At 44.7% G+C, this 27,899-nt stretch overlaps 1 protein-coding gene across 1 annotated transcript in view; it reads left to right on the top strand.

Annotated features, from left to right (window-relative positions):
* Positions 1-232: 232 nt before the first annotated feature.
* LOC126215309 (angiotensin-converting enzyme-like) overlaps positions 233-27,899 on the top strand; it is a 47,027-nt gene continuing 19,360 nt past the window's right edge. Inside the window, exons 1-3 of the mRNA XM_049941990.1 lie at positions 233-237; positions 15,386-15,529; positions 23,696-23,862. Coding sequence (XP_049797947.1) covers positions 233-237; positions 15,386-15,529; positions 23,696-23,862 — 316 coding nt within the window. The remainder of the gene's footprint in view (positions 238-15,385; positions 15,530-23,695; positions 23,863-27,899) is intronic.

Raw genomic sequence — 27,899 nt, forward strand, 5'->3', positions numbered from 1 at the left:
GTGCGAACGCGAGCAGTCGCCAGAAGGAACCAGCCGCCTTCTCCGGTCAGGAGCAGCCTGGAACAACGCCTGTGTACACGCTGCCGGTACAACGTCTGGAGTCTGGATGGGCCCTGGCCTCGAGTGTTGGTCCGAGAAAGCCAGTCTCTCACCCTACCAACGCACGTGCGTTTCCCAACATTCTCTCCCATTCATAGGACTTGGTGCTCGTCCGTGTGTAGGGGTACTGGGAATGCGGTACACGAAACACTGAAATAAAGAGCTTTCGGAGAAAGAGATTCTGCAGATCTCAGATAAATTGCGAAACAACATGAATCGTGTATAAAGTGCCGCGTCAGGTCTGCCCGGGCTAAGAGATCCTGCCAGCAGCCACGCCCTCATAGAAAATACTGTACGTGAGCTGACGAGGTGTAGGGAAGTAACTCAGGAACAACAGATAAAAATTGAACTTTATTCGTTATTGGTAAAATTGAAACTTAAATCTACATGGTGGGGGAGGGGGGCGAGACAGAAATCGTTAAGTAAAGTTTTATACAAATATTAGTTACAGTCCTAAACTCTGCTTTAGTTTTCATTAGTTTTTAAATGTAATGAACTGCGCATAAAAGGTTAAATTTCATTTGTAGTTAAATGTTACGCTTTTGCGTGACATAAGAATGTCACCAGCCGTGGACACTGCCGAGGTGTCGGAATTGGTCTGAAATCCCTTGTCAATAGCACTCAAAACTTCATGAGAATAAAGAGCTTGTTGTGTTTCAGAAGAACGATGTTTTCTAAACCTATGTTGACTGTGTGTCAATAGACCGTTTTCTTCGACGTAATTCGTAATGTTCGAACACAGTATATGTTCCAGAATCCAGCTGCATATCGACGTTAATGATTGGGGCCTGTAATTAAGTGGGTTACTCCTTCTACAGTTCTTGAATAATGGTCTGATTTGTGCAACTTTCCAGTCTTTGGGTACGGATGTTACGTCGAGCGAGCTGCAGATATTCAGATTTAGGTTATGACGTGTTCGGTATGCCTGCCATTATTGGTGATGATGTGGCGCAGGCGAATAGCGAAATTATGCATGAGCCGCTGGAGTTTTGGAACATCGATGCTCTCCTCAGTGGCTATTTTCAGCTAACCTATGGTTTTGGGGTTATTGGTGTACACCTTGTCTTTAATATAGCCCCACAAAAAGGAGTCGCACGCGTTCAGATCCGTAGGATATGGCGGCCAATCGACGCCCTGGCCAGTGGCTTCTGGGTACCCCAGAGCCAGAATGCGGTCCCCAAAGTGCTCCTCCAGGACATCAAACACTCTCCTTTTTCGATGGGGTCGAGCTCAGTCTTGTATGAACCACATCTTGTCGAAATTAGGGTCACTTTCGATAATGGGGATGAAATCATCTTCCGAAACCTTCACGTACCGTTCGGTAGTCACCGTGCCATCAAGGAATTTCGCGCCGATTATTCCGTGACTGGACACTGCACACCACGCAGTCACCCGTTGAGAGTGATAATCTCATTCTGGAAACATTCCCCAGGCTGTGGCTAAGCCATGTCTCCGCAGTATCCTTTCTTTCAGGAGTGCTAGTTCTGCAAGGTTCGCAGGAGAGCTTCTGTAAAGTTTGGAAGGTAGGAGACGAGATACTGGCAGAAGTGTAAAGCTGTGAGTACCGGGCGTGAGTCGTGCTTCGGTAGCTCAGATGGTAGAGCACTTGCCCGCGAAAGGCAATGGTCCCGAGTTCGAGTCTCGGTCGGGCACACAGTTTTAATCTGCCAGGAAGTTTCATATCTGCGCACACTCCGCTGCAGAGTGATAATCTCATTCTGGAAATGTATCTCGATAAACTGACTTATTTCTACCGCGAGAATAAATTACGGCTTCAATACCCGTCTTGAAGATAGTACAGGGTGACAGTTATTGAGATATACGAAATAAAATCGTCGTAGCTTCTGAACGGTTTGCGTTAGGCCGTTCAAACTGCAAGGTTGGCCGCAGAGCATGATGGTAATAAGTATATGCATGTATAGCTTGGTTTAGTGACGAAGCCCACTTTCATTTGGATGGGTTCTTCAATAAGCAAAATTAGTGCATTTGGGGGACGAAGAATCCGCAATTCGCGATCGAGAAGTCTTAGTTGGATTAAGTAGCGTGTGTGCCTAGGGACCGATGACCTCAGCAGTTTGGTCCAATAGAATCTTACCACAAATTTAAAAAAAATAAATAAAACTCTTCACGGCACACGGAGTCTGGCGGAAAAAAAAACGCCAAAATTACGGATTTCCAGGGAAATTCGAGAACCGTCGCCGGGGTGAGCTTTCGGTGAACAGCGTTTAACTTTTATGGGTACATACGCGACAGTCGACAAATTTCTTGGAAAATACCTGTCTGCGGACTCCGTTTGTTATGGTGGAAAGTGGTCAGCCTTCAGTTACCTACCGATCTTCTCAGTTTTGAGTCGACTGCGCGTCACCAACTTCAGAAGCGGTATTTTCAAAAAGGCGGGAGTATTGAGCCACAACATCTTAGAGACTTTTCACTTTAAAGTGTACACAAGCGATATGTCATATACGAGCAGAATCGTTTGGCCGTGTGTGAGGCTTTCCCATTGTTAAGATGAATAGCGCGGGCGCAACGACTGACAACTCTTGTAACATGTTTAACCAGCCACAGAAAGTCTCGAAACTTGGAGCAACCAAAGCACCGGCTGGAAGCATAAGTAAATCACGTACCGCATCGTCTGCAACTCTCTTGCCGTCCCCCTCCAGAACCTCAGAAACCGACAAAAATGTTCAATCCTTAGCCACTCCCCCACCCACACACCGGCGCCTGTCTCTGCACCCTAGATGGGAACTTGTCTGTGCATTTACTTGACATGGCCCTGTTTGGAGATGTCGAAACCACATTTAAGGCATTTTGAAAAGAATAGAGAAGAGGTTTCCAGTCACGTAGAAAGTGTAGGTGAGATAAACCACAGACTACTGTCTATTGTTCATAGGTGACTCCTGTCTAAAAAGCTTCCTTCCAGAAACATACTTTCAGGAAAGAAGTCCTAACACTTAAATTGATATGCGATACCAACTATCTTTTTTTTCCTTATTTAAAAGTTTTGATTATTATTGCCAGTTATCTCTTCGTATTCTTTCTACTTCGGCCACCGCCTGTTACTTTACTGCTCAAAAATCAAAACACTGCTCCTAGTTCCTTTTTCATTTCCTCAGAAACGCTTTACGTAATTCGAGTATACTCCATTACCCCTATTTTAATTCTCGCAATATGCACACACACACACACACACACACACACACACACACACACACACACACACACACAAATATAAAAAGAAAAAAGATTACATAAATAAAGGGATTAATAGATATCAATTATAGACATTAGTTTATGTTCATAATCTTTGATTACTCCTGGATTCTTATTAAAAATATTTGCGTATTTAAAAAGTAGGTCAGAAAGCTCTTGTCGTTGTGTAGCATGTAGAATATTGGATTCGTTCAGTTTTTGTTCTACTAATTCCTGGTTAACTTCAGTGTCGGTTATCACATTTGTTCACAAAATACACGGTGGGATGTGAATACTGTACAGTGACATGGGGTTCTGGGTTTACTGTGTCATATCTGTCGGGTGTGGTAATCGGGCACTTACCATTTCCTATGTCTGTTTGAGTTTTGTAGGTTCTAAATGTGTCCATACCTATCAAGCAGTTGACTATGAGTTTGTCTACTATTAAAAAATTACACTGCACAGAGAATTGTTCGATGTTCACGGTGATAAGAACTTTGTGTGTACTGAGTCGGTTTTGCTGCCTGTAGCGGTTTGTACTTTAAAGTTTTGCACTGTCAGAACATGAAATTTATTCAGTCTTTTTAATTCAGTGAAAAATGATTCAGATATTAAATTAGTCACGGACCCTGTGTCGAGCATTAACTGTGTGTCTATACTAAAAATTTTCACTCTGATTACTGCTTACACTTGTTCTTCCAGTGTATTTTTCGCCGATTTTAGTTCATGATGGCATAGATCGTCTTTTATGTCCCCTTGTTTATCGAATCGTACGAAACATGTTTGCAAATCTGGTTTGCCGCCATCGCTTATAAGGTCTATAGTATGGGGCTCAACTACGACCTATTCGGTTTTTCCTGCGGTGTAGTCTGATCTACTTCGGTACACGGGACAACTTGTGTCAGTTGTACTGTGTGATTGTTTCTTCAGTGTGTATCATTTCCAGTTCGCAACATGGTTTCTCGTGTGGCTGTTGCGAAATTTGCAGTATTGTGGTTTTGCTGCGCAAGGGTTATCTGCGGGACGGCGTGTTGTATCTTATTGCTGTTGCCGCGCTTGCGCGTACCAGCTTTGCTGTGTGTTCGTGTCTGGCTTTTTGTAGTGACCATTCAAGTTACGTTGTTGTGGTATTTGGCTGTCTGACGCACTATATGTTACTACTTTCTCTTGATATATTAGTTCGATTGAATCTAAAATGGATAGAAAATATTCTGTGTCGTGCTCAGGTGTAGTAATTAATTTTTCACTAATGTGTGATGGCAAACGACTTTTTAGAACATGAACATGAGAAATAGGATCGTCCCCGTATTCGACACAGATCTTCTGCCGGCTTTGCGAGGTGGTTCTCCCCTTACGATAGTGAAACAGCATAAGTTGTCGGAAATGTTGTTTCTCGTTATCTGTAGCTTGTAAACACACGTCCACGCAGTTACCTCCAACGCGAGGCTCAAAGCACACGCTGACAAGTCGAATGGCGCGTCGGGTGTTCGACCTGCGCGGGTTAGGGGCGGTTAGGCAGCCGTGTCAGCCTGCAGGGTTCGGCGGGTACTCGGCTTACAGGCGCTGTAGGCGGAACGCGCCAGCAAAACGAACCAACTTACTGAGACAGTCCAGTACGTCGTCGACTGACAATCGTATACGAGTTTTTGTTATACTGCTGTATTTCCTTTAATCTATCGCAATACAGGTGTGGAGGTGCCTTAGGCGGCATAGAAAATCAATTCTGGCGTGAAACCTGCGGCCCCACAGCAGAGGGTGGTCTGGTCCTGGCGAAATTTGCACCTGTGACGTTTCTCTTTTGCTGCTTTTCCACCGTTCGCACTCGAAACGTAAAACGGCGTCGGTGCCCCAGTTACCAATTACTCGGCCAACGTTTAGCCTCTTCAGATTCCTCTCGAGCTGGTCCTCACGGCGCTTCAGAGGAGCGCCGGGGTCCTTCTGCCTGTCCACGCTTCACTCTACACCGTTCGTATTGCTGTTGATCTGCAACCGACCCCCCATCAACTGGTAAAATTTTGTTAATTTTTTGTTTTTTGTTCCATTACGTTTCTTCCTGGGTTAATAATGTACTGTTCAAATTTGACGTCACTCTGATCAGTGGTTCTCTTTGTACAACATTTTATAACTGGAGATGCAAACCGTGTAGACAATTCGCGTCACTGTTTTACAAGCGCGGACTCGTTTAACTGATGATTCGATAATATTCGCTTTCTTCGGTATCGCTATTACGCTTTTCGTGCAGTTTGATGTTTTCCGGTCACGCCGACTGGCTCAGACGTGGAGGAGTGAAGCAGCAGACTCTACTAGGGGGCGCTCCTCGCCGGAGCCCTCTGGCAGCGAACGCCTGCACTACTGGCGGCTCACTGGTAGAGACGTCTGCTAGCGGAATGGCGAAAAGTGAGTGACTTAATTTATACGAGTGTACCAAAACACAGTGTCGCCACTGCTTTGTGTGTCATCATACCTGTTTCTTAGATTCAGCCCAACTTACGTAATGTGTAGAGGTGGTAATATAATTTTCTCAGATGCACACTGGTATAAAGAAGAGCCAAAGTGCTTGTCATAGTAGCCCTGTTTATATTCATCAAATAAATCGTCCATTTGTGCTTTACCTTTTTTAAGTAATTTGACAGAATTTTGTAATTAATTGGTAGCACTGAAATCCCCCTATAGATACAGAGTCATCCCCTTTTTCGTGTAGTTGGTGGATTATGGCACATCACCATTCGTTACGGATTATATCCTCCGGGCATATGTCTTTGTGGATATCATCCATTTCTTTTAACATTCAGATAATGTAGGGAAAAAAAATCGTGTTCGTTATGGAAGTGTTCGTGGCACACCATACGAAATTTGTATTTGTCAGATCGATGAAAAAGTACAATTTGTTAAAATAAAGTACTGAGAATGAACTGTAAGAAAAATGTTTTATATCGTTTTTTTATGGTAATGCCATTCAGCACACTAAAATCCACAAGAAAACCCAGTTTCATTTTCTAACAGTGAATTACTTTAAGGAAAAAATATCGTGACAATATACGAAGTGTTCTAGAAAAGAAAAATGAATATAATCTTTCTTTCTGTAAAGTATGCCACTACACTATATTACAAGTGAAGGAGTGCAACAATGAAATATATATGCGTATACAGAAAGGAATAAGAAAAATCTGGGGGTAATAATAACGGTTAGTGTCAGCGATAGCATAATCGGGTGTTGTTCGTAGTCTGTGAGTGGGCTCCACGTGGGATCCGAAGCACGGACCCGACGGGGGTTCCCGGCATGCTCCACATGCCCGGGCGGAGGTGGAGGCCAGGGCAGAGAAATCTGAAAATTCCAGCGCCGGCCAGGGATAGAACCCCGGCGAATAGCCCCAGCCGAGGCGCCGGAACGTTGAGACCCTCTGACCACTAGACCACCGAGGACCCCGGCCGTGTGTGGCTTGGAGCCGGGCGTCGTGCCACTTCCCGCTGTGTCCCTCCCTGTGTTCACAGCGGCAGAGTCTGAGGGGGAAGTGTTGTGTTGTGTTCACCTCCGTCTCTTTGTTTTTACGTCGGACAGCGGTAGAGTGGCGGAGTCGTACGCTATTAAGTTTTGTTTTAGTGGATTCCTCATTTATAGCGTTTATCGCGGGTTGCGGGTATATCACACTGTTAAAAACGCTTCTGAAATAAGTGTGCTTTTTGTTGCTATTAACGTATAGACAGAGCAAAGGTTGGTAGGTTTTATGTCTGACTTTTCCATCATACGTTTCAAGATACCTAAAACAAAAACAGGCAAATAAATGGAAATGTACTGTTTGAGAAAAGTAATGAGGAGTTGAATACTACATTAAAATACCAGTGTTCTCCAACTGATTCTAATTTTTTCAAAAATCCTGTTGTAATCAAGGCATTACGGATAGACAGTATGAAGAATGAACATTGAGATAGGAGCTATAGTTCATGTTGTCCATTTCTTGGGGCTACAAATAGATACAGTCAGCGTATTATAAACACTGAATGAATTGTTGAGTTTTTAACCCGTTACTGTTGTCTTTCTGTTTTACTGTTTCGTGGAAATGGCAGACAAGTGATTAGCTTTCGTGTAAAATTAGTAGCATTCGTTTTCTGCGACTATTGTGAATGAAAAACCCGTCTTCTAGGCAAATATATTGACTTACTATATTCATTTACTTTATAATATTAATTGGTATACAACTGATGTTTCTTGTAACAGAAATGGAAATACTCTTTGAAGACATTCAAATGACCAATTTAGATAGTAATCAAAATACAGTATTTACCAGGAACAATTACTTGGCAATAGCTAACATTTCACGAATGAATTAATCCCTCTTCATCCAGTACGTGGTTTGTTCTCGTGGTCCGACTACGTACAGCGGTCGTGCGCCATATCTTATTCCACTGACTCTCTCTCCGGGCAGGTTGCCGATGCTGTAACAGCGTGTGTCTCATTTCTCCAGCTGCTGAATGACGAACGCTTCTTCAACTGTTCACGTCAGTTGTGAATGCAGATCGAATTATCAGTAACTCATAACTTCAAATACATCATTCAGTATGTCTGACCACACTGAACTCAACATTAAGATCTCCTTGTCAGATGTTACAGTCTCCACTTGTCTTGAGCGTATACATCATAGTATGTCTGTATTGTCGAGGGAGTTCGTGACGCCTTCAAGGGGCGCCACCGAGGCATAAGTGTCCAGAAAGACACGACTACCCTTGGTCAGCATAAGTGTCCAGGTCCAGCAAGACACCACTACCCTTGGTCAGCATAAGTGTCCAGAAAGACACGACTACCCTTGGTCAGCATAAGCGTCTTCAGTGGAACACATGTCATTTTACGAATAACCCATCTTACACTACAGTCGTTCTGTAAGCAGACTCCTTTCAGATACGATGTCACTCAAAAGTGATACAAATGCTCTAGAAACCACAAAACTTCGTACCAACGACAAATATTTTTGTGCTACAAATGACAAGTCTGGCGTACACCTTCTGCTCTGCTCCCGTTGTTCTTGTAACAACTCAAGCAATGGAAGTTTTACGAATGAAAATTACTCGCTTTTGTTTGTAAAAAAAATTATTTAAATACCAGAAATGTTAGCACCACTTCTATGACAAATTTGTATATTGCTTGTTTACATGGTTACTAGTAAAATGTTAGAAGAAGACCTGTTACAAACGAGACAGCACAAACACCGAAAAATAACTGTTATTCAGAACAGTTTTTCCGTCGTTACTCCACGGAGAGTACGCTGTGGACATCCCCGTCCTCCAGTTTGGCTCGGTTCGTTTTGCTTGTTACTGCCAGTTCTCTCTTCGTATCCTTTCTACTTGGGCCACCGTCTGTTACTTTATTGGTCAAATACCAAAACTCTACTCCTAGTTTGTTATTACCTAATTTCATTTCCTCAAGAACTCTTGACTTAATTCGAGTATACTCCATTACCCCTATTTTAATTCTCGCAATACCAAGGGGTGGGAGGAGGTTAGTCTGTGCCTATCTTTAAAAAGTATCGTAATCTAGTCAGTTATTTTATATTTCAAGACTCGGAAAGAAATGTTTATTGCTTTTAATGAATTCTCATTCCATTCATGTATTAAATTTTTCGCTTAAGCTTAACCCAAAAATTTAAATCTCAATGTCAGATGTCAATTTCCCCATTGAATGTCGTACTCAATATTTCCAGGTTCAGGGCCTTTCTTACGCATCAGGAAACGAATTTTGTTTCCTAATTTTTTTAGGCTTGGTATAAAGTAAGCCCCTCCATCCTCGGCCTTGTTTATGGAAAATTTCTTGGTACTGCTAGGGTTAATTTATGTGCATCTTTTTACTGTCATTATTCATACAATACTTCAAGATTTACCGATTCTCTTCAGCTAATATTCCGTGTCCGTTGGTATCTGTGACAGCTTTAAATACCACCGGCAAAGAAAGCTTTCGAAACTTACTGGCGGATTAAAACTGTGTGCGGAACTGGGAGACTCTAACCTTTGTCTCCCTCTTGCAAGCTCTGTACCACTTACCTGCGCAAAACATAGTGTAAACCTGCTAGGAACATCGTTCTGCTGCAGAATGAAAATTCACTATGGAAACCGTTTCTGTTCGTTCTCTCTGCTCTGTTTTCCAGAGTGCTCGTTTGTTTGTTCTATGTACATAACCAACTGCAATGCACGGGACGTTTAAAATCTGCCACACAAAGTGGTCGGTTCTGTGCCCTGTCGATACTCATAGCGAATGCAAGCCGCATGAGAAGCCGACCGGAGTGGCCGTGCGGTTCTGGGCGCTACAGTCTGGAGCCGAGCGATCGCTTCGGTCGCAGGTTCGAATCCTGCCTCGGGCATGGATGTGTGTGATGTCCTTAGGCTAGTTAGGTTTAACTAGTTCTAAGTTCTAGGGGACTAACGACCTCAGCAGTTGAGTTCCATAGTGCTCAGAGCCATTTGAACCATGTTAGCGAGGATCTGATACTATGTGGATAATGAAATTTTCCAATTTTATAGTTTATACGGGATGGCACTCGCTTTTTATCGCAGAACACGAGAAGCTGCACAATTACATTGCACTTTAGAGTCACAAATTGTTTCTGTTCTTCAACAAATTAATGAACTGCCTATTCCTGCAATTACGAGCACAGTGTCCTCCACTACACGTCCATATAACCATACATCGCTAATGAATTCTTAACCTGACACCGACCGCGGCAGACAACATGTCTGTCCTGCGACACTGCCAAAACTAGCTCCGATGTTACAGCCGAACCACTTTGCCCGCCATCCAAGCTGGCGCGATCTGAAGCGCATCGTCTGCCTTTCCGTTTGGCAGTTCTATATCGGTTATTGACACTTGCGACATAATGGAATGATAGCACGCTATTGAGAAATGGTTTGATTTATAAGTAAGTAAGTGCCGGCCGAAGTGGCCGTGCGGTTAAAGGCGCTGCAGTCTGGAACCGCAAGACCGCTACGGTCGCAGGTTCGAATCCTGCCTCGGGCATGGATGTTTGTGATGTCCTTAGGTTAGTTAGGTTTAACTAGTTCTAAGTTCTAGGGGACTAATGACCTCAGCAGTTGAGTCCCATAGTGCTCAGAGCCATTTGAACCATTTTTTGTAAGTAAGTACGCTGTTTAGTTTGTCTAGTAATAATAATAACTATAGAAGATCGTCATTTTGGCGCGCAACTTCCGAACACATCAGCCAATCGCGGAGAAGGACCACAATGTAGGCGGTCTTTCTGACGATAGCCGTACCGAACAAACCACCTGTCATCGGAACGTCACACCACATTACGTCATCTTGCCACTGCTGCCTTCTCAACTGCTCTAAGAAGAGCTTCTTGTAGCCGAATATGATGGATGCAAAGCCACAAATATTACATAATGTTACGATGTTTGCGTGACATAAAAATATCGCGAACCGTTGACCTCGCCGAAGTGACGTGGCTTCCCTGCCTCGACGAAGACATCATCATCATCAATATCAGTGTTCTGCCTAAAGGCAGGTTTTCACATGGTAGTTCTCTAGGCTGTCCGGTCTTCTGTCATCCTCTTCAGGTCTGCATAATTTCCTCTTCCCTTTGTGTCGTCCTTCTTCCTCTCAGTCTTCTCCCACAAACCAATCCTTCCAAAGCATCTACTAGCAAGCACTTCGTTCTCAATGAATATCCCAACCAGTTCTTTTTCCTTTCTCTTACAACCTTCAGCAGACATCTTCTCTCACCAACCCTTTCCAATACTCTTTCGTTACTCACTCTTTCCATCCAGCGTATTCTCTCCATTCTCCTGCACATCCACATCTCAAATGCTTCTAACCTAATGCAGAGACAGAGGCCACACAAACGTGTGCTGCAGGGAAGCCAGTCCAGCCTCGTGACGTGTCCTCGCCGTCTACAGGGGATGCGTAAGAGGATGGGAGCACCGCAAATGCAGCTCATTAACATGCGTAATACGGTGTGCGAAAACCGCCCAGTCGTCGCGGAATGGATAAATATAGGTCCCGTGTGGACAGATGGAGGGAGCATTGCGTACACGAGGTATAAAAGGACAGTGAATTGGCGGGGCTGTCGTTTTGTACTCGGGTGACTCGTGTCAAACGTTTTCCGGTACGATTATGGCAGCACGACGGGAATGAAGACTTTTGTACGCGGAGTGGTAGTTGGATCTAAAGACACGGAACATTCCATTACAAAAATCGTCGGGAGATTCAATATTCCGAGATCCACGGTGTCGAGAGTCTGCCGAGAACACCAAATCTCAGGCGTTACCTCTCACCACCGACAACGCAGTGGCCGACGGCCTTCACTTAACGACCGACAGCAGCGGCGTTTGCGTATGAGTTGTCAGTGCTGAAAGACAAGCAACACTGCGTGAAGTGCCTACGGAAATCAGTGTGGTACGCTCGACGAACGTATCCGTGAGGACAGTGCGGCCAAATCTGGCACGGGCTACGCCAGCAGGCGGCCGACGCGAGTGGCTCTGCTGACGGCACAGACGTCCGCTCTCCTGGGCTCGTGACCCTACCGGTCGGACCCCAGACGACCGGAGACCCGTGGCCCCGACTTCAGTCGGTGAGAGCTGACGGCAGGGTTCGAGTGTGGCGCAGGTCCCACCAAGCCGCGGGCCGAAGCTGGTTGTCGCTCCATAAAGGTGTGGGCTGTGATTGGCGGGACGGACTGGGTCCTCTGGTCCAACTGAACCGTTGACTGGAATTACTTATTTCCGCCTACTCGGAGACCATTTGCAGCCGTTCGTGGGTTTTACGTTGCCAAACACATCACTGGTCCACAGTCGTTGGCAATCGGTTTCGCGAACCTTTGGACGATTCGAGTGAAGGATTTGGCCACTCACATCACGTGACATTAACTCCGTCGAACATTTATGGGACATAATAGATAGCTCGTGGACAAAATATTGCACCGCCAACACTTTCGCAGTCAGGGACAAGTATGTAGGCGACTTGACTCGGTATTTTTGCAGGGGGCTTCCAATGATTTGTTGAGTCCATAACCACTTTGAGTTGCTGCGCTACGCATGGAAAAAGGAGGTATCCCTTCTGTCACCTCACCGCCAATCATTCTTCCTGCAAAATAGTGAGGCGTTCGGGTAATGACAATGAAAGTGGATAGCAATCACACACCATTCTCTCCAAATTAGACTCCAAGGGGTGAACAATATTGAGTTGTGATGACAGTGGTGTGGCCAGGTGACATGGGACACCTCATGTTGGTCCTCACAAAACCAGTCCTGGATAATGCGAGCTGTGTGAACAGGAGACTGTCCTCTGGGAACACTGCATCGCCACTGGGACACTAACATCGACCACATCGGCCTAACTGGTCACACAATCCTTGACAGTATCTACGTTCGCGTTCCAGCACGCATATCTCGTGGTGTTTTCATATTTTTGTTTAGCCCATGTATGTACTGACATTCTCGTATCATTTTAAACTTTTGCAATAAATACGAACGAAAACGTACTCCGCTCTGAATCACATTGTTGTGTGTCAAAACATTAGCCTTTAATATTTATAGACTTTTGGATTGTGGGGTGTTGATTGACGTAGTGGTTGGCTGCTTGCAGGCCACAGTACCACCTGTTCTGTGACATCTACATCTACATCTACATCCACACTCCGCCAGCCACCCGACGGTGTGGCGGAGGGTACCTTGAGTACCTCTATCGGTTCTCCCTTCTATTCCAGTTTTGTATTGTTAGTGGAAAGAAGGATTGTCGGTATGCCTCTGTGTGGGCCCTAAGCTCTCTGATTTTATCCTCACGGTCTCTTCGCGAGATATACGTAGGAGGGAGGAGGAGGTATGTTCTCGAAACTTTAACAATAGCCAGCACCGAGGTACTGACCGTCTCTCTTGCAGAGTCTCCCAGTGGAGTTTATCTATCATCTCCGTAACGCTTTCGCGATTACTAAATGATCCTGTAACGAAGCGCGCTGCTCTCCGTTGGATCTTCTCTCTCTCTCTCTCTCTCTCTCTCTCTCTCTCTCTCTCTCTCTCTCTCTCTCTCTCTCCTATCAACCGTATTTGGTACGGATCCCACACCGCTGAGCAGTATTCAAGCAGTGGGCGAACAAGCGTACTGTAACCTACTTCCTTTGTTTTCGGATTGCATTTCCTTAGGATTCTTCCAATGAATCTCAGTCTGGCATCTGCTTTACCCACGATCAACTTTATATGATCATTCCATTTTAAATCTCTCCTAATGCCTACTCCCAGATAACTTATGGAATTAACTGCTTCCAGTTGCTGACCTGCTATTTTGTAGCTAAGTGATAAGGGATCTATCTTTTTATGTATTCGCAGCACATTACTCTTGTCTACATTGAGATTCAATTGCCGTTCCCTGCACCATGCGTCAATTCGCTGCAGATCCTCCTGCATTTCAGTACAATTTTCCATTGTTACAACCTCTCGATATAGCACAGCATCATCCGCAAAAAGCCTCAGTGAACTTCCGATGTCATCCACAAGGTCATTTATGTATATTGTGAATAGCAACGGTCCTACGACACTCCCCTGTGGCACACCTGAAATCACTCTTACTTCGGAAGACTTCTCTCCATTGACAATGACATGCTGCGTTCTGTTATCTAGGAACTCTTCAATCCAATCACACAATTGGTCTGATAGTCCATATGCTCTTATTTTGTTCATTAAACGACTGTGGGGAACTGTAGCGAACGCCTTGCGGAAGTCAAGAAACACGGCATCTACCTGTGAACCCGTGTCTATGGCCCTCTGAGTCTCGTGGACGAATATGGCGAGCTGGGTTTCACACGATCGTCTTTTTTCGAGACCCATGCTGATTCCTACAGAGTAGATTTCTAGTCTCCAGAAAAGTCATTATACTCGAACATAAAATGGTTCAAATGGCTCTGAGCACTATGGGACTCAACTGCTGAGGTCATTAGTCCCCTAGAACTAGTTAAACCTAACTAACCTAAGGACATCACAAACATCCATGCCCGAGGCAGGATTCGAACCTGCGACCGTAGCGGTCTTGCAGTTCCAGACTGCAGCGCCTTTAACCGCACGGCCACTTCGGCCGGCTACTCGAACATAATACATGTTCCAAAATTCTACAACTTATCGACGTTAGAGATATAGATCTATAGTGCTGCACATCTGTGCGACGTCCCTTCTTGAAAACGGGGATGACCTGTGCCCTTTTGCAATCCTTTGGAACGCTACGCTCTTCTAGAGACCTAAGGTACACCGCTGCCAGAAGGGGGGCAAGTCCTTCGCGTAATCTGTGTAAAATCTAACTGGTATCCCATCAGCCTTTCCGCTTTTGAGCGGTTTTAATTGTTTCTCTATCCCTCTGTCGTCTATTTCGATATCTCCCATTTTGTCATCTGTGCGACTATCTAGAGAAGGAAGTTAGGGACAGATGTATAGGCGACATGACTCAGTATTTTTGCAGGGGACTTCCAACGACTTTTTGAGTCGATGCCACTTCGAGCTGCTGCGCTGCGCAGGGAAAAAAGAGGTATCCCATGACCTGACACCTCATCGCCAATCATTCTTCCAGCAAAATAGTGAGGCGTTCGGGTAACGGCAGTGAAAGTGGATAGCCATCATACACCATTCTCTCCAAATTAGACTCCAAAGGGTGAACAATATTGAGTTGTGGTGACAGTGGTGTGGCCAGGTGAGATGGGACACCTCATGTTGGCCCTCACAAAACCAATCCTGGACAAGGCGAGCTGTGTGAACAGGAGACTGTCCTCTGGGAACACTGCATCGCCACTGGGACACTAACATGGACCCCATCGGCCCAACTGGTCACATAATCCTCGACAGTATCTGCGTTTGCGTTCCAGCACACATATCACGTGGTGTTTTCATATTTTTATTTGTATGTACTGAAACTCTAGTATCATTTTAAAATTTTACGATAAATACGAACGAAAACGTTGTCCACTGTGAATCACTGTATTGCGTGTCAAAATATTAGCCTATAGACTTTGGGATTGTGGGATGTTGAGTGAGGTAGTGGTTGGCTGCTTGGTGACTACTGTGGCTATCCACCACCCATGCTGCTGCTACCCTACTAACAGCTTCGTGACCCCTGTTGCAGGTTCTTCGTGGGCACGGTGCTGCAGTACCAGCTGCACAGGGCGGCGTGCCGCGCGGCCGGCAAGTTCGACCCGGACAACCCGGCCAGGATGCCGCTGCACAAGTGCGACGTCTACCGCAGCCCGGAGGCCGGGGAAGTGCTCAGGTGGGTAGTGGGGGCGGGGGGTACTCCACCCTCCAACACGAACGAATTATCCGACTGGGACGGAAATCGGTAGATGCGACGTACGTGTTCAGACGAGCAAATAAGCACGATATCACTAGAATTGGGTGATTTAAGCAAGAGATACAGCTTCACAAATTGAGCGAGTCAATAACGAGTCGACCAGCCTCTGGCCCTCCTGCGAGCAGTTAGTTGGCTTTGCACTGATTGACAGAACTGTTGTATGTTCTCCAGAATATCGTGCCAAATTCTGTGCAACTGGCGCGCTAGACCGTTCAAAAAATCCCAGGTTTTTTGGGGGGGTCCTGCCAATAATTTTCCAAACGTTATCAATTGGGGAGAGATCCGGCGAAGGTACGGTCTGGCAAGCGCAAAGACAAGCAGTGGAAACTGACTGGGGCAGAGTTGTCTTGTTCGCTTCAAATTGAGCCCCGATGACCGGCAAAGATAGACAGTGGTGGGATACCAGCCTGACCCTGCCTTACAGCCTGCGCCATTTGTTTTGACAGCAGGACCCCCTCTGGTTGCCATCCACGGTACGTCGACGGTGTTTTGCGCCCCGTTTCGTCCCCTACCCCTACCCCTACCCCTACCCCTACCCCTACCCCTACCCCCTACCCCTACCCCTACCCCTACCCCTACCCCTACCCCTACCCCTACCCCTACCCCTACCCCTACCCCCTACCCCTACCCCTACCCCTACCCCTACCCCTACCCCTACCCCTACCCCTACCCCTACCCCTACCCCTACCCCTACCCCTACCCCTACCCCTACCCCTACCCCTACCCCTACCCCTACCCCTACCCCTACCCCTACCCCCTACCCCTACCCCCTACCCCTACCCCCTACCCCTACCCCTACCCCTACCCCTACCCCTACCCCTACCCCCTACCCCTACCCCCTACCCCTACCCCCTACCCCTACCCCTACCCCTACCCCTACCCCTACCCCTACCCCTACCCCTACCCCTACCCCTACCCCTACCCCTACCCCTACCCCTACCCCTACCCCTACCCCTACCCCTACCCCTACCCCTACCCCTACCCCTACCCCTACCCCTACCCCTACCCCTACCCCTACCCCTACCCCTACCCCTACCCCTACCCCTACCCCTACCCCTACCCCTACCCCTACCCCTACCCCTACCCCTACCCCTACCCCTACCCCTACCCCTACCCCTACCCCTACCCCTACCCCTACCCCTACCCCTACCCCTACCCCTACCCCTACCCCTACCCCTACCCCTACCCCTACCCCTACCCCTACCCCTACCCCTACCCCTACCCCTACCCCTACCCCTACCCCTACCCCTACCCCTACCCCCTACCCCTACCCGGCCACACGTGAAGTTGGGCACGCACTGTCTGGCCTTGCTTTAACATGTCTGCCAATGCAACCAAGCGCTGTTCACAATTTCACCACTGTAATAAAGAAACCATTACTGAAAATACTACATTCAAAGTAAAATGAACACTTCTCCAAAAGTTGCCTGCAAATGGATGACGCCACCAGTCAGTTGATCGAGAAGTCGCTCTCAATATAGACTTCGTGTGCGGTCATTGATAGGCAACTAATATTGTGTGGCATTAAAATGTAACAAAGATATTCTAGACATTATGTACTGAAATTAGTTTAAAACTATATTATGGAGGTGGAATTGTGTAACTGTAATGAATGTTCACAACTCTATTATGCAATCCACAGCAGTATCAGTATATCTCGTTAGAGACGATCGATTTCGGTCCAGGATCAGACCATTGTCAGTTCCAAAAACCGTCACAGCTATGCATTTGTGCAACTGGAATAACAGTTAAATGTTACTACTATTAGTGACGGAACAATGTGCATCTGGTAACTTATTTCAGTTACGGAAACGCGTAGGTGAGACCAAAATCGACCGTCTCTAATAAAATATACTGATACAGCTGTGTATTGTATAATGCATTTCTAAACAATAATTTAAAACTTGAGGCGTAGCGCCGTATAACGATCCTGCCTTGGAGGCGGTTAAGTGGGAGATGTGTCTCAGAGCTGGATAGTGCCAGATGGTGACGCGAGACTGGACGCGCACGTAGTTTATGCATCGACCGATAGAGGACAGTATTGGATAGGGGACTGATTTAGTTTAGATTGTGCCCACTAGAGTGCACTAAAGTAATAGAATGTTTTTCATAAACTGCTCTGGTATTTTCATAAAGTGTTATGTATTTTTGTGTATGTAAAATGTTATAAATGTGTTTTAGCAGTATGAATGATGCGTGAGTGTGGTTTATGGTTAATATGAAGATAATTGTTTAACGAGGGATTTAGTGTGGCAACATTTCGAAGAAGGATGGATGTGGAAAAACAGGATTTTTGTAGAATAGATTTGTAAAGTAATTTTATGGTAAAGGGAAAGTTAATTCAGGTATAAATAACAATAGTAAATAACTTTATGCATAAGCAAAACTTCAGCATATTAGATAATTATGTCGGCAAAAAGTGCAGTCGTGAGGTTTACTATTTTGCGATTGGTTCTGGATGAAAAGCGCGGACTGACGCGGGAGAATGTTGTTTTGCTATTGGCTGTTAAGTAAACTGACCAATGGTAAAGCAGTATTCTTCGCGCGCCTTTCCCTGCTGGTGAAGAAGACTTGGAGTATTCTATAAAAGAGTCTAAGCCTAACCATGAAACATCGGACGTGTGCAGTAGTAGTTCCGATGGAAATGATAAGTTGCCGGATCTAGCAGTGTTTCATACAACAAAAGTGTTGTAAAGTGACGGCATAATTATTCCGGTAGGTTTGTTGAAATTTCGGAATTTTTAAGTGAATTTTATGACGGGAAAAGACATATTCCGCGTGGCGTATTGAGCAGGTCGGTGGCTAAAAACTGTGACTGCATTAGGTACCGACAGACTTAATATTTGGCGAGCACTCTCAATCAAAAACAATCAGTATTTTTGTAGCTATTACGTTTTCGGGAAATGCAACACCATAAACTTGCTAACGTGAGTGACTGTGTTAAGACTAGCACGGGCTTGGCAGTGATACTTGTTCACCTAAGTTTCAGAATAAATTAATTGAGGACAAAATTTCCAACCTTTCATTTCGTGTTTCTCCCGAAACGTAGATTAGTGACTTTAATTGCAGCCTGGTTCACGTCTAAGTACAGTAGGTTTCACTCGGCTTCCCTACTGATGATCTGTTGAGACAATGTTCACAGGTAGGTGCAGGTCCGTCGTAAAGGGACGGAAAGAACCGCGCCACCGCAAACTGATGAGCTGAGAATAAGCAAGAACGAAGTTCCATTTAACACATTCTGAGACAGAAGAAAGATAGAGCAGTTAAAATCTTTTCCTTAGTTGGCAAGTTTATCGATATGGCTCAGAAGCCGCACAGAAGAAATGAGAGGATATCTATCGGAAAGAGAACATTTGAAAAGGTGAAGAAGCAGTTACTAACACCTAGAAGAATTCGAATAGAGGTGAGTAAAAGATTTGCTAAATGTTACGTCTGGGGGTGTAGTGTTATACAGTAGTGAATCATGGACAGTTCAATAGAAATCAGAGAGATACTTGCAAAGTTTTGAAATGTTGCTATGGGAAAAGCGTGCTTAAGGTGAAGCGGAACGACAGACTTACGAACGAGGATTATTGGAAGTAATGTAATTAGAACGAGAAAAAAATATTGACTGCGAAATATACAGCGAAGGAATTGTCTGCAACGAAGAATGATATAGGCAAAAGTGGAAGGAAGGACGACATTAGAAGAGTACGAACATCCAGATGACAGAAGATGCACGAAACAGGACACGATGGAGAGCCCAAAGTTGAAACCTGTCATCAGATACACTGAAGAAGAAGCAGCTTGCATAAATGAATGCAATATTCACACGTGAGGCATTTTGTTAAAATTCACTTTAATAGTTAAACACTGTTCAAAAACGTTCTGTAAGGACCGTATTTCGCTAGTGTGAAAGCTTATTTTTAACAGGTGGTTTTTTTTCCTCTGTATTTTACAGCCATATAATTATCTTTTTTTCATTTGTTGTCCATTTTTAATGGAACAGTAAGTTTTCTGCGTGTGCTGTGCTTTAGTTTCTGTAAACATGTTATCGACTACTTCAGCAACGTCACCATTATTTACAGTGACTTGCTTGAGAACGGCTATTTACTTTATTTCCTTCCCTGCGCCAAATGTTTCACACGTGGAGCTATATGACGCAGAGGGAGACGCTAGACACCACACAATGTTGTTACAAGTCTGCTACAGCGTTATTCCTCGTGTTTTACAACTATTGACTTGGGTTCGTGCGGTAAAAATTACGACTTTTCATAACTTGTGATTAGTCAGGTACAGTTTTAAGCATTTTAAATCAGCCTCATCTACTTTGATAAGTACGTATTTGTTTTCTTTTTCATTGCTGAAGATGGCCAATAAGTGAGATTGTTACAATAAATATTTTAAAAAGTATACGGTTGCGGCAACTCTCACGACAATATGTGATCTGATATTGAAATAGTCTCACCTAAATGAAGCAAAGGTACATGCGGTTGTACAGTTTGTTTTTTCGGATAACGTTGCTGTTTTCCTCCTCCTTCACTTTCCGGTAGATGGTATCGCCGCCAGATGTACGACACTAGGCGGAACGTCACTTAGCCCTGTGCCGAAGGGTCAGAGAGAGGTTATGAGACACCGCCCCTGATACAGAGCGTCAGAGTATGTTATCGGAACTAAGGAACCTGCAATTTCACGACAGTCTGTCAGTGGCCTGGACAAGGCTCATGGCAGCTTTTCAACACAAATGTCGCATCGTAAACTCCAGAGCAGCGAAAGAAAAAAAAAACAGAAAAAGTCATAGAAATATTTCAAAAGGTTGACATTTGTTTACTAGAGTAAATTTAGTTCACTGCCGACAGTCGGCAGTTCAAGTGTGGGCAGAGGAAGTTTGAATAATTGGCAGATCGATTTAACGAAAGTTTGGCGGCTGAAGGAGGAATCAAGAAAACTCTAATGAGATTTGTCCCTTCGTCTTCCTCTCTTCACGTTACAACCCCGCCCGAGTAGTAGGAGGTTGCTGTTTCTTACCCCTGGCCCCTACAGTATTTCTTTCCAGGTGCAGTAAGTACTATGTGTACCAAGTTTGGTCGAAATCTGTCCACGGGCTCACGAGTTGTTCAGCCCCGGCTTTGCACACATATGCACGTGGCACATACAGAGAAGAGCCAAAGAAAGTGGTACACCTGCCTAGTATCGTATAGGGCCCCCGCGAACACGCAGAAGTGCTCCACTATTGTCTGGAGCATCCCAGATATGGATGGGGAGTCTCGTGGCTAGCGGAATTACACTCACAAGAATGTTCCTGGAGCCACTGTGGAGCAGTTCTGGACGTGTGGGATGTCGCATTGACCTGCTGGAGTTGCCGTAATCCGTCTGAATGGACAAGAACGGATGCAGGTGATCAGACATGTATCACTGCAGCTGCACACGCTCCACACCATTAGAGAGCCTCCACCAGCTTGAACCGTTCCCTGCTGATATGCAGGGTCCGTGGAATCGTGAGGTTGTCTCCATATCCATACACGCTCGATACAATTTGAAACGAGATTCGTCCAAGGAGGCAATACGTTTCCAGGGATCAACAGTCCAATGTCGGTGTCGATGGGCCCAGGTGAGGCGTAAAGCTTTGTGTTGCGCAGTCATCGACGGTGCACGAGTGGGCCTTCGGCTCCAAAAGCCCGTATCTATGATGTTCCGTTGAATGGTTCACAAGCTGACACTTGTTGATGGCCCACCACTGTAATCTGCAGCAATATGGGGAAGGGTTGCACTTCCGTCACGTTGAACGATTCTCTTCAGTCGTCGTCGGTCCCGTTCTTGCAGCATTTTTTTCCGGCCGCATCGATGTCGGAGATTTTACGTTTTACCGGATTCCGGATATTCACGGTACACTCGTCAAATGGTCCTACGGGAAAAATCTCCACTTCATGTGCTACCTCTGAGATGCTCTGTCCCATCGCTCGTGCGCCGCCTAGAACACCACTTCCAAACTCCACTTGAATCTTGATAACCTGCCATTGTAGCAGCAGTAACCGATTTAACAACTGCGGCAGACACTTGTCTTATATAGGCGTTGCCGACGGCAAAGCTGTATTCTGCCGGTCTTCGTATGTCTGTATTTGATTTCGCATGCCTGCATTTGGCACTCCAGTGTATACTTGCGCACACATTTCACCTGTATCTCTAGGCACATAAAAATTTCCGAATTGTGTTGTAAAGACATCCTTAATGTGGAGTAGCGAATGTCATTTTTTCGTGGTATTGTAATAACGCAAATGACTGTACGGTACGGCGCGCTGCCGCCAGGAGGAGAGCAAGTTGTTCGGCGCACTCACAAGCGGAGGCCGTGACGTTTGGAACGCGGATTTACTACAAACTTCGTACACTCGTAGTACTCCACGAGGACAACAACACGTGTAAGCAGTAGCGCGTACTTCTCAGGCGTTACTGAGAAAATCGCAAGATAATTTCCGTCGTCATATATATATATATATATATATATATATATATATATATATATATATATATATATATATATATATATATATATATGCGTGGCCATTTTTACCATGAAGCGGGTTGCATTCAATTGATGCTCAGCGTGTTCGGTCAGAGCGTTAGCTGCCCTTCCTAATAAAAAAAAGAAAAAAAACTGAGAGAACGGATGAACGAACGAACTGAACGGGTGTCATCGGACGTCCGCCCTGAACAAATTCAACGAACATTATAGAACTAAATGATTTTTTTAAAAAAGTGGTTGGCGTTCAAGACGCTGGATCTAGCTCTGTTCGTCAGTTTTTTTATTTTCAACACAGTCATTTTCTTTACTATTTATATTACAATTGATATAATGCGAAAAATACGTGTAATCGGATGAACTTTTGTTAAATTTACAATGTTATTTGGCAGTCTAGTAATTTTCATTAACAAATAATACAATATTCATAACTATCGACTAGTAAACGGCCAAACGCATAAAGTCATATTGATAATGTATGCTTGTCCGTGTCTTCAAAACTGTTCGTATTTAATCGAAAGAGAACGAGAAATTGCTTCTCGGAAGACGCTATTAAAATACACTCGATACTGCATAACCAATTATCAGCGCCGATTTTTAAGGAAATAGTGCGGTATGCATGGTTTGCTTACAAATTATCGTCTGAAAGAGACATTTTTGAAAATGTTAACGAGGTTTGCTTTTCCACGGAAAACGTGAAAAGACCTTGCGTATGCGGAAACACAGCATTTATTAAATGCAACTGGTGTCGTTTAACTTTACGTTTCCCATATTTTTACGAAATACAGTATCCTGCAACTTGTACTCGGAATGTCGAAAGCGACGATCAATTGTACATCTTTCGAAAGCCGTCTGTGCCGGTCAAAACTTGGAGGTAACAAGTCGTTGCGGGCTCCTTCCAGGTATAAGGGATTTCTCAAATCACGAGCAAGCATACATTTTCAGTATCACTTTATGCGTTTGGTCGTTTACTAGTCGATACTTATGAATATTACATTATTTGTGATAATCAAAATTAGTAGACTGCCAAATAACATTGTAAATTTAATAAAAGTTCATCCGATTGCACGTATTTTCCCCATTATATCAATTGTAATATAAATAGTAAAGAAAACGACTGTGTTGAAAATAAAAGAAAAAACTGACGAACGGGACTCGATCCAGTGATTACGGGGCTTGAACGCTAACCAGTCGGCTGCCGCCGCTTCATGGTAAAAATGGCCACGCGCAGGTATATATTTGACGACCGAAATTATCTTGCGATTTTCTCGGTAACGCTTGAGAAGTACGCGCTACTGCTTACACATTTTGTTGTCCTCTTGGAGTACTACGAGTGTACGAAGTTTGCAGTAAATCCGCGTTCCAAACGTCACGGCCTCCCCTTGTCAGTGCTGCTGTTTGCTTGGCCGAGCGGTTCTAGGCGCTACAGTCCGGAACCGCGCGACCGCTACGGTCGCAGGTTCGAATCCTGCCTCGGGCACGGATGTGTGTGATGTCCTTAGGTTAGGTTAGTTGTAAGTTGTAGGGGGACTTATGACGTCAGATGTTAAGTCCTCAGAGCCATTTGAACCATTTTGTGTGTGCTGCAGGCGGCTGATGCGTCCGGGCTCGTCGGCGCCGTGGCAGGAGGCGCTGCGGCTGGCCACCAACGAGTCGCAGCTGGACGGCTCGGCCGTCAGGGACTACTTCCGGCCGCTCGAGGACTGGCTCGCCCAGGAGAACCAGCGCACCGGGGAGTACGTCGGCTGGCTCTACGGTGGGTACCGCACACTTCCAGGGGCGGAAGACATATTATAAGGAAAAACACACACAGGCTGATCCAGCTGCCCCTACCGCTTTCGTTTTATGCAACCCGCAATGTTCACATCCATAAACCACGCGCGAATGTTTAGATTCTCTCGCTCGCTACGCGCAAACTATTAATCCTACACAAATAATGAACAGAACCTTTCCGTAGTTAAATTCTAAACATACATTCGTTTTCGTATGAGGCCACAGATTTTCAGTTATTGAAGGAAACACTTATGAAAGTGACCTTCAAACGCATCTCCACTCCCACGCTCGTTCCTCGCCAGTCGGGATTTGTAATATGTTGTTTTTCATGGCAGTCCCTGCCGGTGCACAAAAAATTCACACTACACGGCGGTTTTTGGTCTCCATTGATCAGGTTGTTGGTCTACCACCGTAGTCGGCTATTTCGTTAACATTATTCATTTAAACGTGTCCCTGAGAGTAATGGAAGAAAAATGGCTTTTGTAAACGTTATTCTAAAACTGATTACGTTGGCAAATCGATCCAGACTTAACCCTTACAAGCACAGTAGTTTCGTGGTCAGAAGGCCTGACGAACACAGCGATGTAATTGTTTGCCGTTAAAATTCAGAAAATTGTTACGTAAACATCAGTTTCCCAATTTGTAAGAGCTCGACTAAGCCTCTGGCGCAATAAGACGACTGAATGGAGAGAAAAAAAAAAGGTCGACAGTGGTATGACGATCAACACCATGGCAGAAAACCTGACGGACGGGGCTGAGTGTGGAAGTAGGACTGCATTTTAAGGTCATTGTTGTATGTTTTTCTTGAATGGCTCCAAAATTACGGCGCCTAGCGAGAACGAATCCCAGTACAAAAGTTCCTACAAAAATGTCCTGTTAATTTTTACTGAAAGACTAACAGTCAGCATGTAGCGAGTGAGAGGACACGAAACTCTGGCGTGTGGCTTACGAACGCCGGCAATGCGGGTTGTATAAAACGACGATGGTGAGGGCAGCTGAAACAGAATATACAGGGCGAAGCGCAATTCGCCCACTCGGGCTTCACAGCGCGAGTCCTCGCATGCCGGTGATAAAAAAAAATCTGTCACAAAATTTTGTCCATCGAGTACATCCAGCAGGAAAAGGACGTTAAAGACTGGTAATCTGACAACACTGTAACAGCTTGTGTGGTAACTATCTCTACAGCACATATTCATTATGTTGTGCAGTGGAGAGAGTTTTGGCTTAGCATGCTGGAGGTCGAGAGTTCGATCCTGGGTTCAAGCATATGTTTTTTTTTTTATTTGGTAAATGTACTCCAAGTGGTAAACATTTGCACTTAAATACACCAATCGTAGATATGGAACATTGGTCACCTTTGAAACGTAGTAGGCTCGAATTTATTCGCACCACTTCCTCTACTAGAAGCGAAACCTGTTTTTTTGTATCCTCCTCTAATGGTCACATACATTAGTACCAACTATTATTCTTACCTCATTCAGGTCCATTACATTTCGTTAGGGCCTTACGTTACCAGTAGGACTAGAAACGGACTTTGCGAATAATGTCCAAACTCGGTTACTGTTTGTGTTATCACCATGGTCCCATTAATTGATTCAACTGTCTAACCACGTATTTGTTGTGTTCAGCGTTACAACATGTTGTAAATGTAGGGTACACGTGACATAAGAAACCGTGTATATTACAGTATGAAATGTCATAATGAAATTAGCAAATAAAAAATTTCACCCCAACCCCGGGTTGAACTTTCGATCTCCTGCAATACTCAATCCACTGCGACAACTGCACAACGCAATGAATGTGTGATGTGGAGGTAGTTACCACAGATGTTGTTGCAGTGTGGCCACATTGCCACACTTTAACGTACTTTTTCTGCCGGATGTACTGACCAGACGAAATTTTGTGACAGACATTTTTTTATCGCTGGCATGTGAGGAGTCGAGCTGCGAAGCCCGAGTGCGCAAATTTCCCTTCACCCTGTATAATTTATAGAATCTATATGCATTTTTCTGAAACCAATGTAACGCAGTCGGTTCGGACATTCATTTGTACTGCGAAAGTCGGCAGCAACGCTCTTTCGGCTGAACTACCGCTGGCTGGGGGCCTACCTTTCAATTCAAGCACTTTGCTGTTATTGAATTAAACTATCGACGGTATTCTATAGATGTGACTAGTTGGAGAAAATTGTTTTTCTTGCACTGTTTTAAACATGCCAGCGTTGTTCTTGCTAATGTTTGTCCTCTACCCACTGAGGTCGGCTTCTAGACTGAAGTCAGGGTGCTCTCTCTCCCTGACAGTTTGTTAAAATGAAGCGGTATTTTGTTCTGTCAACTGGAATGCTGATCTCCATACAATCGTTGTAAGTCCATAAAATCGCTTTTACATTTCAATAATATAATCCATTAATTCTTCACTGAATCCACTCCATAAACTTCTCATACATTTTTTGTCTCCTACTGCATCTCTAGTTTTTCATAGAACTATTATTTTGATCATGCTACAGGCAACATGAAACAGCTTCGCTGCTATAGAAAAAGGCATTTATCTTTGTCTCCTCAATCGCTACACGTTCCAATGGGTTTTTGCTCCGATTTCCTGACATCTCCGTGCACTAATATTTGAAACAGTGCCGTTTTAATATTACGACAAAAAATAACAGAACAGAGACCGTTTCAAATAATATGAAGTAATTAATTCGAAATCGTCACAAAGCGAAATACTGACGGATAAAGGATCCAGAAGTGATTCTGTTTGACACACACAAGTAACGGACTTCTGTGCGGGTAAGCATCTTGCCTACCTTTTCCGATCGGACGCCGTGTCACACACACGAAACAACGAGTAACCATATTTGTACGACAAAAGACAGTTTTTAAACACTGATATGGTGTAAAATTGTCACTCTATTTAGAAGTGACATACCTTATATCAGACGACTGAAAACAGAAAGGTATTCACTGAAATATAACGGAAAAAACGTCTACTGCCAAACTCTCTGACAACAGAGATGGTGAAACCAAAATTGCAGAGGTATGTGACGATTACAAACCACAGAAGCTATCCTGCAATCCAGGCAAACAAACGCAAACATTAAGTCCTATTCTTGAGGCACAAAAAGGAACAGTGTGTAAATATTAAAACTTGTGAACCAACTCCCGAAAGACTATGCTGAAATAAAAGGAAAATCGATAAAATACAAAATGCTAAAAATTCTAGGTTGAGAAAAGACCAATCAAACTCTGCTTATAACACAGGAATATCGAGCGAAAATAAACAAAACAAGAAGTTAATGTCTTCAGAAAAGGAACAACTTGCAGAGACACTCGGTGAACCCGTGGCACATGACGTAATTTGTACGAGGGCAATCCACAAAGTACATTACGTTTTCGTTTGTGTCCGTTAGGTGCGGGGCATTCCGCTGCTCAGTCGGCATCCTGCCGTGCTAGTGAGAGGTTCGTGTTGTACTCTGTTGAGTTACTGCGACAGTTTGAAATGTCAGCGTTAATTGAAAATGCCGCGAAGTGTGAAGTGCGTGCTGTAATAAGGTTTCTGACTGCAAAAAACTGTACACCGATAGAAATCTATTGGCAGCTTTGTGAAGTGTATGGGGACAACATAACCACTGAAGGTGGAGTGCGTCAATGGGTCATAAAATTTAAAAATGGCCGAACTTGTCGAGAAAGTCGATGCCGCGGTCCGTGAAAACCGTAATTTCACTATAACAGAACTCTCTATGAGTTTTCCACAAATTTCACGAAGTTTGTTGCACGAAATCATTACCGAAAAGCTTGGTTACCACAAGTTTTGTGCAAGATGTATACCAAAAATCTTGACAGAGATTCACAAAAATCAGCGAATGGCTGCAGCGTTAACGTTTTTGGACGCTTACGAGAAAGATGGCGACTCATTACTCGATCGCATCGTTACTGGTGACGAAACATGGGCTAAGCATGTGAACTGCGAGACAAAATTGCAGTCAATGCAGTGGGGGCACACAAATTCCCCCCAAAAACCCAAGAA

Source organism: Schistocerca nitens, chromosome 12 (assembly GCF_023898315.1).
Source record: "Schistocerca nitens isolate TAMUIC-IGC-003100 chromosome 12, iqSchNite1.1, whole genome shotgun sequence".
Lineage (NCBI taxonomy): Eukaryota > Metazoa > Arthropoda > Insecta > Orthoptera > Acrididae > Schistocerca > Schistocerca nitens.